Source organism: Giraffa tippelskirchi, chromosome 8, assembly GCF_054371585.1.
Source record: "Giraffa tippelskirchi isolate mGirTip1 chromosome 8, T2T-mGirTip1v1.2.pri, whole genome shotgun sequence".
In the NCBI taxonomy this organism is placed as follows: Eukaryota; Metazoa; Chordata; class Mammalia; order Artiodactyla; family Giraffidae; genus Giraffa; species Giraffa tippelskirchi.
This window is the reverse complement of record NC_137282.1, coordinates 114,942,921-114,959,171: the sequence shown is the minus strand read 5'-3', so window position 1 is coordinate 114,959,171 and position 16,251 is coordinate 114,942,921. Positions and strand designations below refer to the sequence as shown.

The 16,251-nt window shown below is 37.6% G+C and overlaps 1 protein-coding gene across 17 annotated transcripts in view; it reads left to right on the top strand.

Moving 5' to 3' along the window:
* The window catches only part of RANBP17 (RAN binding protein 17), a 355,438-nt gene that overhangs the window by 256,513 nt on the left and 82,674 nt on the right, over positions 1-16,251 (top strand). For all 17 annotated transcript variants that reach the window (XM_081520766.1, XM_081520759.1, XM_081520765.1 and 14 more), the window contains 2 exons: positions 1,855-1,918; positions 2,011-2,119. In XM_081520766.1, coding sequence (XP_081376892.1) covers positions 1,855-1,918; positions 2,011-2,119 — 173 coding nt within the window. The remainder of the gene's footprint in view (positions 1-1,854; positions 1,919-2,010; positions 2,120-16,251) is intronic.

Here is a 16,251-nt window from a genome sequence, read left to right as displayed (position 1 = left end):
GGAGTTTGAGTGGCAGTTCTGCTCAGTGACTTACACTGGAAAAAATCATCACGTCTGCCTCTTTGTAAGCAAGGAGAGACTTGCTGCCTATCAACCTTGATCTCGTTTCATCCTGCCAGAAACACACCGTGCATCGAGCCCCCGCTGAGAGCAGTGTACTGAGGAAAACACGTACGTGCAGCCACGACCCTTAGAAAGTTTGCAGTCTAGTTTAGAGATAAGCAAAAGATGCAGTTGCTTAACCTGCAACTGGAATGGGTTGCCTGGAGTCGGAGGGGCTTGAATCTAAATCATACTAATTGCCTGTCTTTTGGAAAGTTTAACTTCATTTTTATAGTTTGTTTCCTCATTTGAGAACTAGAATCTATCTCATGGGATTGAGAGAATTAACCCTGAAAGTAGTAAGCATTCTGTAAATGCTCATGCTCTGCCTCTTTGTGTCATCTCCATGGTTTATAATTGGCAAAGACGTGCATCATCTGATCCTCACAACCCGGGATAGCTTGGATATATCCTCATTTGTTGAAGAGGAAAACTAAGGCTAAGAGAGACAGAGTGTAGTACTCAGGCTCATCCCGCTGATAGAGTGGTGTAGTCAAACTGAAAGCCCAGGTTTCCTAACTTTTGTTCCAGTGTGTTTTCTATTCTTATACCCACACTTGAGTGACTGACATTTAAAATTAGGCTCATCAGTGCCAGTGTATAGAGTGAATAGATGTCTACATTTGGAGATGATGTGAAGGAAAAGAGCCAGTGTTTTCACTGGGACATAAATGGAACCATGTAAGATTACTTTTGGGAGGGAACCATATAAGATTATTATGGTTTGAAGAAAGGTATGTGTGAGTATGTAGGGAACGCCCCGCAGGTTCCCTAGCTACAGCAGAAAACACAGGACTAGGATAAACCCTAAGTAAGAGCAGAGGGTGTTTGTGTACTGAATTGGTGTTCTAAGAACCCACTTCAGCCTTCCTTTGATGATGGCACTAACCAGAAGTTATTTAGGCTTTGGGATCATGTTTGTGATGTTTTTCAACTCTACTCTCATTCTGAGTTGAATGTTCAGGTGATAATGTGCTGCAGTAGAAAGTGCATGGCCTTTAGAGTCAAATCTCGGGTCAAATGTCAGCACTCTCAGTCCATAGCGATGTAACCTTGGGCAAGTAACTTAATTTCTCTGAGCTTCTGTTTTCTTATCTACAGATTAAACATAATAAATAATATTTAACAACGTAATTATGAAAATTAGGTGGGTTAACAAATATATAATGCCTTGCACCTAGTAGGCATGTAAGAAATTTTAGGTCCTTTAAACCTGTACTTCAACATTTAAGGGCCTGCAGTTGCAGTCACTACATCCTCCTAATTGTATTCTGATTTTCTTCATCTAAAGCAGAATTTCCTTAGGTTTCTACTAACTAAGCTCACGTTTCTTAGAATTGAATAATTTTCTCTTTCTTGATAGCCTATTATGGATCTTTCATAATTATTTTTTATGAAATAATATTAAGTGAAAAGAAGTTCTCAAGTTATACCCAAAATGTAAAAAGGGTCAATTTTAATTTTCCACTATCAAGGCTCTAATAGTAAGAAAGTTTTTGTCTTAATTATAAAATTCATTCTTCCTTTCCATAACTAGAATATGTATAAGATAGGAAAAGTAATTGCACTGGTTAATAATGGATTATCATTCTTAACAGAGTAGAAGGCATTTCTATAGGAATAAAACTCTTTAGAAATAATATTTATTCATCATAAATAGAAATTGATGCCATTATAGTTCAGTGTTATTTTGTGATCTATTACTTATTGATAAGACAATCATATTTCCCCAGATTCCTTAACGTCTATTACCTATATCCTTTTAAAAAAACTTGTGAAGATAGATGCCGTGAAATTCATGCTAAAAAATCACACGGTGAGTCTTATTTCCTTGACTTAATGACTAGAGTTCTCTGGGTAGTTTAGGTCAAGCTTTAGTAACTCTGGCTGCTCTTTTGCTTTCATTAGAGTGAACACTTCCCCTTTCTTGGCATCAGTGACAGTTACAGTCTCAATGACTTCAGATGCCGAACAACCTTCTACACAGCCCTCACTCGTCTTCTGATGGTAGATCTCGGTAAGGTTAAGAATTTAAGCTTAATTAATAAGGGATCGACAGTATATTTGTGGGAATAAAGGAGTGTCATACTTGTGGGTACCATATTTAACCTAATTGGAATTTGCCATCTTTGGCAGTTTTCTACAACTTTCTAATATTTGAGCATTGACTCATTAACATCAGAGCCAAAAGGCAAATCTTTGTATAGAAGGTGGTATTTTTCACTTCACTTAGTACTTGTGTTAATTCTTTACTTCAAAATTTATTTTCTGAGTATCCTTTGATCCTTTGGGGCTTCCCTAATGGCTCAGACGATAAAGAATCTGCCTGCAATGCAGGAGACCCGGATTCTGTCCTTGGGTCTGGAAGATCCCCTGGAGAAGGGAATGGCAATCCACTCCAGTATTCTTGCCTGGACAATTCCACGGACAGAGGAGCCATGGCGCACCACAGTCCATGGGATCGCACAGAGTCAGACACGACTGAGTGACTAAGACTTTCACTTTGATCCATTAATTTTACTGCTATACAAATCAAAGAGTAATCTTAAATACAGAAAAGCTCAATAAAAGAGATTTTCCTTGTAATGGCATTTAATCTAGAGAAATGTGGCAATGATGTAAATGTCCAACAACGGGGAATTATAAAGTTAGCCCATTCTACTTACTTGATGGAATAGTCTGTGGTCATTAAAAATTATGATTCGAAGACAAAGTAATATGTGAAATTTTGTTATAATATTAAGCAAAAAAGTAAGGCGTTAAACTGTGCAAATGATGTTGAGCATGCTCGTTGGGAGGGAAAAAAAACAATGCATCAAAAAAAAAAATCTTAAATGAAATTCTTCAAAAATGTTAAATGTTGTCTTTGAGTAGTGTACTATAGATAACTTCCTCTCTTCTGGTAATTTGAAATTTTCCTTACTATATTATTTTCCTAATGGGAAAAATAACTTGCTTTTGTTCTGTTTTGTTCTATTAGCTTTGAAAAGCTAAAAGTTAGAAGTATCCACAAGTAGATAGCTTCCTTAGAATGGGCACTTAAGCCTCTCTGTGTTGACCATGTCATCCTGGAATCCCATTTTCCCCCATGTTTGGATACTTCAGGTTAAATTAATCAGTTTATAGACACATGAGAGTTAAATCAATGACAGTGTCACCCTTAGAGACAAGAATACTGATGATACTTTTTCTTCCATTCTCTTGCAATGTATCGATTGATGCATCAATTTAAATATGAATTTTTTAAAACATGATTATATGTAAAGAAAAGGGATAAATAATTTTATTTTGCACATAAAAGGCATTGACCCTTGTAATAGAAAGATAACTAAATCCTCCTTTGCTCCACATCTATGTTATTTTCATGCATTTCAACAGAATATATTACCAGAAAGACAAACAGCCAAAAGTTGAGGAAAATGCAACTGGAATGATTAAGGAGCTTAGTGGGATTGATTTCTAAAGAAAGATTAAAAGAACCATGTATGTATAACTTGGCTAAGTGACAAGTAGGGCTTGAGGCAAAGAAAACTGTCTATAAATATTTGAAGAGTGTAAACCAGGCATGCAAAACCCAATCATCTGCTACCTTAGACAAATGGGAGATCTGAGTGACAGCTTCGCATACTGCACACTGGCCTGTGTTACCTCTCAGCTGCTGCCTTGGAGAGCGGAAGAGCAGTCCAGAGTCTTTGTCATCGTCCTCCATAATCATTTATAAAGCACCCTGTGCTGAGCTCTGAGGACAAGACAAGGACCAGTCAGACATACTGGCCCCTTCCCTCACAGAGCTAGCCTTCTTGCCTTCCCAATTGTCCAAGCATTAAAGGAGATAGTGAAACCCTTGTCTAGACTTAATTTATTTCCTAAGCCTTAAAAATACTCTTTTAATGACTTGTCAAACAGAGTGAAAGAAGCAGGGAAACCAAAGTTAAACAGAACTAGCTGGAGGAAATTTCCTAGAAGTAGGTTCATGTCACGCACATCTTCAGTACCTGGGAATGAAATGATCAGAATCCTTTTTCGTATGGTCATTATGGACAAAAGAACCCTTCATAAATCTGTGGTAGCTTAAACAACAGGATAGCACTATCAGTATTCACAGCACTACTGCACTTATCTTTGTATTGATAATTGATACTCATGCTGATGCTCAAAAAGACCCTACATTGCACATTTGCACTTTTCTGAAGATTACTTTTATTTAGTATTGCTTAATGTAAACTGAGGTATGAGAAACTGAAGCGAAAAATATATAATTTGAATAATAGGGTTTTATTAGGTTTTGTGGGGTTAGATTCCTTTGAAATATTTAACCCAAGAACATATAAGGTATACATTGAAACTTTTTTAGTTCAAAGTTTTTTTTTTTTTTTAAGGTGAATATCTGTTACATTGAAAGTAGTTTTTAGGTACCTTGGGAAAAAAGACAGGTGGTGTGGAAGTGCCTGGAACGTGGTAGATACTCAATGTAAGTAAACTAAGTCTGAGAGTAGATAAAAATTAAAAACAATATCAGCTGCACTCAGGGAACTTGTGCATTGTTTGAAAAGAAATTTTTTATTTAATAGTGTTTTTTCACTTTCAAAAATAATTAAACATATATTATAAGCATCAAGTGATGATTTGTGGTAAATACTGCCAGAGCTTCCTTCCCTTGTTACAAATCAGAGTTCCTTTTCTTCCCAAAATATGTTGACCTTCTTTAGGGTGCACATTTGCCTTCTTCATCTTTTCTGGCACCAGTCTCAGGATCTCTGCATTGTCGGTGCTCAGTTCGTATTCGGTGAATGAATGACGCCCCTGCCACCATCCTGGCTCCTGAGCTCAGCTCCGCCTGCCACGCTCTCTCTCGGGGAGCAGTTTGATCACTGGGCTCTCAAGGACAAAACCAATCAAGTGGCTGGTTGCTTTTGCAAGTGTTTATCTACACTTGGCCACTTTTGTCCTCAATGATTCACTTGTTGCTCTCTGTTCAAGTTATTACTTTATAGACAAGCATTTGTTGAGTGTTGTTGATCACAGTTTTTTTATTTGAAGCCTGTCTCACAAGCTAGATTGACTAGATGTTGCTATCAGAATCCCTATATATATGACATTATAGTTTTCTGTTGGGTGTTCATTTTCATGAAAACAAGGAAAAAAGAGATAGTGATGTTGTCAAAGATCCATATATTAAATGAGGGAAATATTAGATAATGAGAATTCTTCTCAAATTAAACAAAAAAATTGAAGAGGAACATTTTATATCAGTGATTTAAAAAAAAAAAAATCACATAGAAAAAATGCCTAGCCAACCTGCTTGCAGAGCATTGGATGTGATTCTTGGATTGAAATATAAAGCATATTCTAATTGAATCTTACAAAGAAATTGAATATTCTTTGTGTATAAGCCATGCACACTAGAGTGATTTAAAAAGGGGAAGAAATTGGGTGTCACATTAATTGGTATTTACTTTGAAATGCATTTTGGTTTCTATTCAATAATTTGTACTTTGTATGAATTTAATTAGATGCTATGTGCCCCAGGTTGTATTTCAGATTAAAATGGTGGGGGTGGGGGTGTTGACAATAAACAGTTGTACCAATTGATCAAATTGCTCTTTGGCTAAACTAGACAAAATGTTCACTTGTATGAAGAACAGAATTGAAAGCATTTCATCATCAGAAAGACGATGTTTTTGTTGGCAACATATTTTTTTTGTCTTTTAAGAAATTATAAAAATTAATGTAAGAAAAACCCTTCATGAGATAACCTACATACAGAAAAAAATAGTGACCAACCATATGTGCATGCATGTTAGCCCTTCCAAGAATCACTTAAAGTTCCCAAGGTTATTTTTAAATTAACTTTGTCAATCTAATAAACTAAAGGAAAGATAATATTACCCAAGCCAGTAAATGGAGAACCTCCAGGGAGCTGTTCAGTGTAAAATACTTGAATAAATAAAAACCTTCTATTTTGTTTAATTTGAGTGGAGGTGAATTCAGTTGACAAATATTGAAGAGGGGAAGTGTGGGAGCAAGCTACAATACACCTTTTTGTTTTGCAGAGAACTAAATACTGTTAGTTGCAGATTAAGTTTTTTACCAACCACAAAATTAGAATTGCTCAGTGTCATAGTTGATTTTCCTTGGACACTATACGATTGTACGTTATCTTGAACTACAAAGATGAGAAGCATGTTGATGGGATCTGAGTGAGCAGTGCTTTCCTCAGATATTCAGACTCTTAACAAGCAGTCATCCTTTTCATGATCACAGGGATACTAATATTAAAATGGTGTTTATGGACATTAAGAGAGAGTTCTCTCTTTAGGGATGAAGGTAGCATAATATCCATGTATCTTTGTCGCTTCTAATAGATAATTGGCACCTGAAGATATCTCTAGCTTAAATTTGAAAAATTTGAAATAGCAAGTAAACGACTTGAATAACAAGGGAAGAGTGTTCTAGAAATAGCTGCTAAAGAAAGAAGTGAAAATACAGAGGAAACTCCTTTTCTTTATTAATAATAACTAACATTTGTTTACAAATTTATACTTTGCAGACCACTTTGACATACATTTTCCTATTTGATCTTCACCACAGCCTACATGAAATAGGTATCATTGCATTGTTTATCTGTTAGGAAAGTGAGATACAAAGAGCTCTTGCCCAAGGTCAGTCATATAATTTGTAGCCCTCTGACCATACATTCACTTTTTTTTTTTTTTTTAAATAAATTTATTTATTTTAGTTGGGGGCTAATTACTTTACAATATTGTAATAGTTTTTGCCATACATTGACATGAATCAGCCATGGGTTTACATGTGTTCCCCTTCCCGGACCCCCCACCCACCTCCCTCCCCATCCCATCCTTCTGGATCATCCCATTGTCCCGGCCCTGAGCCCTTGTCACATGCATCAAACATGGAATGGTGCTCTGTTTCACATATGACAATACACATGTCTCAATGCCATTCTCCCAGAACGTCCCACCCTCACCTTCTCCCTCAGAGTCCATAAAATTGTTCCATGCGTCTGTGTCTCTTATTCTGTCTCGCATATAGGGTTATCGTTACCATCTTTCAAATTCCATATATATGCATTAGTATACTGTATTGTTTTTCTTTCTGGCTTACTTCACTCTGTATAATGGGCTCCAGTTTCATCCATCTCAGTAGAACCGATTCAAATGTATTTTTTTAATGGCTGAGTAATATTCCATTGTGTATATGTACCACAGCTTCCTTATCCATTCGTCTGCTGATGGACATCTAGGTTGCTTCCATGTCCTGGCTATTGTAAACAGTGCTGCGATGAACATTGGGGTACACGCGTCTCTTTCAATTCTGGTTTCCTCGGTGTATATGCCCAGCAGTGGGATTGCTGGGTCATATGGCAGTTCTATTCCCAGTTTTTTAAGGAATCTCCACACTGTTCTCCATAGTGGCTGTACTAGTTTGCATTCCCACCAACAGTGTAAGAGGGTTCCCTTTTCTCCACACCCTCTCCAGCATTTATTGCTTGTAGACTTTTGGATAGCAGCCATTCTGACTGGTGTGAAATGATACCTCATTGAGGTTTTGATTTGCATTTCTCTAATAATGAGTGATGTTGAGCATCTTTTCATGTGTTTGTTAGCCATCTGTATGTCTTCTTTGGAGAAATGTCTGTTTAGTTCTTTGGCCCATTTTTTGATTGGGTCGTTTATTTTTCGGGAATTCAGCTGCAGAAGTTGCTTGTATATTTTTGAGATTAATTGTTTGTCTGTTGCTTCATTTGCTATTATTTTCTCCCATTCTGAAGGCTGTCTTTTCACCTTGTTTATAGTTTCCTTTGTTGTGCAAAAGCTTTTAATTTTAATTAGGTCCCATTTGTTTATTTTTGCTTTTATTTCCAATATTCTGGGAGGTGGGTCATGGAGGATCCTGCTGTGATTTATGTCGGAGAGTGTTTTGCCTATGTTTTCCTCTAGGAGTTTTATTGTTTCTGGTCTTACGTTTAGATCTTTAATCCATTTTGAGTTTATTTTTGTGTACGGTGTTAGGAAGTGTTCTAGTTTCATTCTTTTACAAGTGGTTGACCAGTTTTCCCAGCACCACTTGTTAAAGAGATTGTCTTTTCTCCATTGTATATTCTTGCCTCCTTTGTCGAAGATAAGGTGTCCGTATGTGCGTGGGTTTATCTCTGGGCTTTCTATTTTGTTCCATTGATCTATATTTCTATCTTTGTGCCAATACCATACTGTCTTGATGACTGTGGCTTTGTAGTAGAGCCTGAAGTCAGGCAGGTTGATTCCTCCAGTTCCATTCTTCTTCCTCAAGATTGCTTTGGCTATTCGAGGTTTCTTATATTTCCATACAAATTGTGAGATGATTTGTTCTAGTTCTGTGAAAAATACCATTGGTAGCTTGATAGGGATTGCATTGAATCTGTAGATTGCTTTGGGTAGAATACTCATTTTCACTATATTAATTCTTCCAATCCATGAACACGGTATATTTCTCCATCTGCTTGTGTCCTCTTTGATTTCTTTCATCAGTGTTTTATAGTTTTCTATATATAAGTCTTTTGTTTCTTTAGGTAGATATATTCCTAAGTATTTTATTCTTTTTGATGCAATGGTGAATGGTATTGTTTCCTTAATTTCTCTTTCTGTTTTCTCATTATTGGAGTATAGGAATGCAAGGGATTTCTGTGTGTTAATTTTATATCCTGCAACTTTACTATATTCATTGATCAACTCTAGTAATTTTCTAGTAGAGTCTTTAGGGTTTTCTATGTAGAGGATCATGTCATCTGCAAACAGTGAGAGTTTTACTTCTTCTTTTCCTATCTGTATTCCTTTTATTTCTTTTTCAGCTCTGATTGCTGTGGCCAAAACTTCCAAAACTATGTTGAATAGTAGTGGTGAAAGTGGGCATCCTTGCCTTGTTCCTGACTTTAGGGGAAATGCTTTCAATTTTTCACCATTGAGGGTAATGTTTGCTGTGGGTTTGTCATATATAGCTTTTATTATGTTGAGATATGTTCCTTCTATTCCTGCTTTCTGGAGGGTTTTAATCATAAATGGATGCTGAATTTTGTCAAAGGCTTTTTCTGCATCTATTGAGATAACCATATGGTTTTTTTCTTTCAATTTGTTAATGTGGTGTATTACATTGATTGATTTGCGGATGTTAAAAAAACCTTGCATTCCTGGGATAAAGCCCACTTGGTCATGATGTATGATCTTTTTAATACATACATTCACTTTTGCTGTTCCTTTGCCTGTTACTTTCTCAATCAATTAGGGAGTGTAACTTTTTCTTCTTCATTTTTATTTGAACTACTTGGACTGAATGATTGATTTGAGGCTTGGGGGCTGTGAGAAGAAGGGATTACTTTCCAAACTTCTATCTAAACAGATGAGATTCATGTTTATTATTTGTCCTATATTGGTATACTACAGTTCTGTGGCCAGTGAAAGTCAAGTGCAGTTTTTGAAAATTTTTCTTATGTCTAATAACTGGCAAAAGCATATTTCTTCTCATGGAAAAAAGGACACAGAAGTAGATAGATATCCCAGGAGGATTTAGTAAGTGAGAAGCTTGATCAGAAATAGTCAGTGTTCTGATAGATAGGAAGAATACCTCAACGTCTATCACTTGTGTCCATGACTTGGCAGAGACTATCTGGGAAATAGACATTTGTTGGGGTTGAGGAGGGAGTGGGCAATAATGGGTAAAAAAGCAGCTGGAAATACTTAGAATCTATAATGAGATAATTAAGACTAATTAGCTGGCCCTGTAGGCAGAAAGCAGCCCATTAAATTCAGATCCAGTTTTAATAACTTACCTGGTTTTGAGGGTAGAGTCCAGAGCACCCCAGGGAATGAGATGCTTCAGGGGAGAAATTTTTAGGATAGGTTTCTTAGAAAAGAAATAAGTAGTCTTCTGTAGACAATGTATTTTTCTGCTGGGAACTAAAATAAACATTCTGGTTCCCTAGGGAGAAGAATTAAGGTGTGCCTCAATTTTCTCATCTATTAAATGGAGATACCTACTTTGAAGAACTGGCATGTGGTTTAAATAAGATAAGCATGTGTGAAAGGGCCTGGAGCAATTCCTTTCACAAAACAAGCACTCAGTATATATTAATTAATTATGACAAATATTTTATTGAATGCACTGTTAGGGGCATTCATTGACAGACACTGGGACCTCAAAATGAGGCAAATCCAATACCTTTAATGCAGCTGCTCTACATCAGTGCAGCTGATGACTTCTCCTGACTGATACTAAAACATCCTGCCCAAAACCATAAGTCATTTTAAAGCCAACTAAAATTCCTTGGTAGTTTAGAGGGAAACTGACAAACCAAATTTGGGCCCAAGTTAGATCTAGCTATGCACATTTTTCAAGCCTTATTCTAATAACTTTAGAAGTGCTATCCTCATAAAGTACTGGAGAACAACAGATAATGTGGGCCTAGATCTGCAGAAGTCGCTGGCTCTTATATGATATTACCCTTGGTACTTGGGGTTTTGAATTTTTTTATTTTTATGTTTTTATTTATTTTTGGCTGCACTGGGTCTTCGTTGCCAGGCTTCCCAGGTGGCTCAGTGGTAAAGAATCCACCTGCCAATGCAGGAGATGTGGGTTCGATCCCTGGGTTGGGAAGATCCCCTGGAGAAGGAAATAGCAGCCCACTCTCCATGGACAGAGGAGCTTGTTGGGCTACAGTCCGTGGGGTAAAGAGTCGAACGTGACTGAGCAAAGAGTCAGTCATGCAAAGAGTCGAACATGACTGAGCACACACGCATGGGTCTTGGTTGCTGCGCCCAGGCTTCTCATTGCATGGCTTCTGCTGTTGCAGAGCACCAGCTCTAGGCATGTTGACTTCAGCTGCTGTAGCACGCGGGCTTAGTTGCCCCACAGCATGTGTGATCTTCCCCGGCCAGGGATCCAGCTGGTGGTACCCTACATTTCAAGGTGGATTGTTAACCACTGGACCACCAGGGAAGCTGGTCCTTGGTTTTAAACAGATTACAGTTATCCCTCAGTATACACAGGGCCTTGTTTCCAGGACCACCATCCCCAACCAGTACCAAAATCTGCATTTGCTAAAGTCCCTAAAATAAATTGTCATAGTGTTGCAAATAATGTGTACACATCCTCCTGTATACTTTAAATCATCTCTAGATTACTTGTAATACCTAGTATGATCTAAATGCTACATAAATAGTTGCCAGCCATGGCAGATTCAAGTTTTGCTTTTTGGACCGTTATAGAATTTTTTTTTTCCTGAGTATTCCTAATCTCTGGTAGGTTGAATCCAAGGATGTGGAACTTACAGATATGGAGGATCAGCTGTTTTCTTCTTCACTCACTGCCTTTGTGTCTCCTTCTATGCCTCTCCTCTTAATCCTTATTAAGAGCTTCATGGCATTAGACCTGATCTTTACTGATATATTAGTTTCCTATTACTGTTTTGGGGCTTCCCTGGTGGTTCAGACGGTAAAGAATCCATCTGCAATGCAGGAGACCCAAGTTCAATCCCTGGGTTGGGAAGATTCCCTGGAGAAGGGAATAGCTACCTACTCGAGTATTCTTGCCTGGAGAATTCCATGAACAAAGGAGCCTACTGGGCTATTTTAACAAATTACCACAAATTTGATGGCTTAAATATTATAAAAATTTATTTTATAATTCGGGAGGTCAGAAGTCCAATATGAGTCTCAATGGGCTGCCATCAGTGTTAGCAGGGCAATGTTCCTCTCTGGAGGCTCTGAGGAAGATTATGTCCCCTTGCCTTTTTCAATTTAGAGGCTACCTGCTTTCCTTGGTCCATGACCTCCTTTTCCAAGGTCCATCAAATTCTTCTCATTCTGCCATCTCTCTGGTTTTCCCCCTTCTGCTGCTAACACGTTCATGGACCTTTGCAATTACATGAGACCCACCTGGATAACCCAGGATAATCTTCTATTTTAAAGTCAGTTAATTAGCAGCCTTTTAATTCTCTTTTGTCATATACTCACAGATTCCAAGGATTAGGATGTAGACATCTCTGGACGGCCATTATTCAGCCTGCCATTCCTACTTATCACTAATATCAAAGTATTTCACCTAATACATATTATACAGTAAATCATCAGGTAATACAACAGGTAGTAACTGTTGGCTGCCATCATTTATTATTACCGTAAGTATTTGTATTACTTGCTTCTCCTTGGCCACTCCCCCAACTCCCCAGTAATCTATCTGCTATTTGAATTTGAGGAAATGAGAAGTTTCAATGTTTACAGTTAAGGGTGGGGGACCCAGATATTTGGTGGTGGTAGTTTTTTTTGGGGTGGTGCGTGTTAAGATTCTCATACCACAAAATTCATCCTGTTAAAGTATATAATTCAGTAGTATTTAGAATGTTCACTTAATGTGCATCTATTACCATTATCTGGTTCCAGAATATGTTCATCACCCTAGAAAGAAACCCCGTACCTATAAAGTAGTGTCTCCTCATTATCCCTGGCTCCTGGGAGCCACTCATCTACTGTCTATCTCTATGGATTTGCCTATGCTAGACATTTAGTATGAGTGGAGTCATATGTGTGAGCTTTGTATCTGGCTGCTTTCATGTACCATGATGTTTTTGAGGCTTATCTAGGTTTAGCATGTATAGCGCTTTATTCCTTTTTTTGGCTGATATTCCATTGTGTGGATATACGACATTTTGTTTATCCATATATCAGTTGATAAACAGTAAGGTTGTTTCCACCTTTTGGATATTTTGATAATGCTGCTCCGAATATTCATATGTTAAGTTTTTGTATGGATATATGCTTTCAGTTCTCTTGGGCATATACCTAGGAATAAAATTGCTGGGTCATGTAACAACTCTTTTTAACTTTTTGAGTACTTACCAAACTGTTTTCCACAGTCACTAAATCATATTATATTTGCTTCACCATTTTACATTCCCACCAATCTAGATTTTAAATTATACGAAATAACAAATGAAGTATCCTATAAATAAAATATCTAAGAGCCAACATACTAAAATAGTTAGTTCAGTTCAGTCGCTCAGTCATGTCTGACTCTTTGCAACCCCATGCATCGCAGCACGCCAGGCCTCCCTGTCCATCACCAACTCCCGGAGTTTACCCAAACCCGTGTGTTTTTTAATGTGACTTCGCTGAAGGAAAAAAAATTGAAATTCATAAAATGAGTAACTTTATGTTGAATCAGGTCATTGGAAATCCAGTAGAGAGAATTTAGCTTTGGGTATCCCCCTAAAACCTGAAGAATATTGTTTTTATCTATGCGTGACTGAGAACTTAGAATGTTATGTTAATATTTACTTTTCCTGATGCCAGTGAAAATAGTAGCCTATAAATTGACACTTCAACCTCTCAAATTATACTGGTGTCTGAGCCCTTGTCTTGTTAGAAAAAAGAAACTGGCAGCTTCCATTATTACTCATAAAATGTTCACATGTAGGTTTGGCATACTGAATATATGACTGCATACTTGAATATGAAGTTGTAGGAACACATTTTCTTTTTTTCGTATGTGAAACAGTAAATGATACCTCCATCGGTAACACAATGGGGAAAAATCTTTAACAGATGTATAAAGTGTTTTGCATGAGTAAACAAAAATGACCAGTTTTCCAGCTGAGATGATGCAACATATCATTGCAGTAATAGGAACAGTGCTAAGTGATACATAAATGTTTCTGTGGGAATAATGCACTAATGTCTCTCGTTTGCCCACCTTAAACTCAAGTGATTGCAGGAGAGTCCCTTCTTCTCACCAGAATCAAACTAATTGTTCTTCACCCTCTTCTAATTTCATGCAACTGCAAAGTCAAGATTTTGTGACCCTGACTTCAGTCCCTACCTCTGACCCCTTCCACCCTGTCGGAGACATGGGGGGAAGAACATGAAGTAGAGTTGGGGAGTAAAGCAGAACTAATTGGAAACCATGGTTCACTGACATTTACCAGCCAGAAGATGTTGGACAAACGACTTAACTCCTTCAACCTCTCTGTTCACATTACATTGAAGGAAATAACCATACCACTTTATAGGATTGTTGTGACCATTATTGACGTAACCATCCTTTGAAGATAGTAAAGGCTACATAGGTGTTTGTTAAGCAGATTAAGTACCAGATTCATTGGTTGCACATGATATGTACTCAAGAAATAGCTATTGTTATCCAGTCACTACACAATTTTTGACCCTTTTCTAGGCACTGGGGATACAGTCATGATGAAAACAAACTGGGTTCCTTCCCCAAGGAGCTTACATTCTAGTAAGAAAGACAGTGAATAAATAAGCAAGTTAATAGCCAATCATAGTAAGTCTCATAAGAAAAGTGAAGTGGTTTATGCGGTTGGAAAGGAGGTGAGGGTGAAGGACAGCCACCGTGGTGCTGTTTTAGGTAGAGTGGTCAGGGAAATCCTTTCTGAGGAAGCGATATTTAAGTAGAATTGCTGCTCACATTGCTTTCTTAAATAGTTGCATCTCGACTTCTCCCTTCACATTTTGGTTGCTTTCTCTTATGCTCCTAACATCCCTGTTTGCCTCAAACTTTGATTGAGGAAAGAGATAGTCAGGAATTTTTTAAATCTGTAACTCAGTATACTATGTGAAGGGTTTAAATGTTCCAAGTTCTGAGTTTATCTTTGTTCTGAGTAAACATCCTTACCTTGCTCCCAGAGGAAGGATATTGGGCTGGCAACCGCACTGTCACACTTTATTTGACCACCATAATCACCTCTGTTAAGTTCATGTTAAGCTCAAAACAACAAAAATGTTTCTCGCTATCATTTTTAAGTGTCAGACACTAAGCAACAGGGCATACAGGTGCTTTGTCATTTAATCCTCACAGCTGCCTTTAAGAAGTAAGTATCATGTCTCTTAATTACAGATGAGTGGAGAGAATCCATCCAAAACCAGACAGCTAACAGTGACAGAACCAGGATTCAAGCATAGAACTTTTAAAGCATCCATTCTTTTTAGCACCCTTATCTGCCTGCAGTGATCGTTATCACTGTTCTCATTAATCCCACCTTTAGAAGAGTGAGATTACATGGTTTAAATATAATGTATTATATATGTAAGGAATTGATGTTTACTTCAGTTAGTAATTTTCCTGTCTTTGGTGTTAAGAAAATAAGATGTTTTTAAAATTTGCCTTTAATTGAGCAACTACTTTTCATTCACATACACTATTTCCCTAATACCTACCAGGCACTGTTCTAGGTGCATCATCTACTTTGTGTGTGTGTGTTAAAACATTTAATAAACACAGTAATCTTCAAAGATAGGTATTCTTTCTTATTTTATGGATGAGAAAACTGAGACTCAAAGTGTAAATATACATACTTGAAAAGTATGTAGTGGAGCCAGACTCTGGGTCTGTTTATCACTGGGTCTTATCTACATCATTCTCCTTCACACAGAAGCAAAAAGATGCAGTTTCAGCTCTCCAGGAGCAAAGCCAGAGATACCATCGTAGGTTGATAGATCTAATTATTTACATACACGTGTTATAAATTTTATCTCATTTAATCCCCACAGTAACCTTCATCTAATGGTGGTAGTGGTGGAATGATGTAGGTGGTATTTTTAGTGTTAGGGTTAGCTATCTGCCATTCCCATCAGACTGACAAGGGCCATCTAAAGAATCAAACAAAATGCTGTGGGAACCCAGAGGAAGATGGGAAAGCTTGCAGTAGAATCTTAGAGAGTACTTGAAGGGGAGTTTAATTCAGACATTGGGAAAGCTATCGTTTAACCTAGGCTTTGAAAAATAAAACTAGCTCCTGTAAAGGTCTCTAATGTTAGCACCAGTTGACAGAGAGTGTGTCTAAGAGGAGTAACTTGGTCGCATCGTCAACTTTGCAGAGTGGAGATTTTAATCTGAAGTCAGACGCACTGCCATTGCACCACGAGGTCACTATAATTTGGTTTGCCTTCACCTAGCACCCTGATCCTTGTGTTAAACAGCATACTAGGAAAGAGTCATTGGCCTTTTGACATCTCTTTGTCAGCAAAGCAAAGTCCCTGAATCTGTTGGACTCCAGAAACAAAGTGTGTACATTTAAAGGGTAAAGAGAAGTCACCGAAGATCAGAGTCAAGCCAGATCAGCCACTCCTTAAGAGTCAAAAGGTC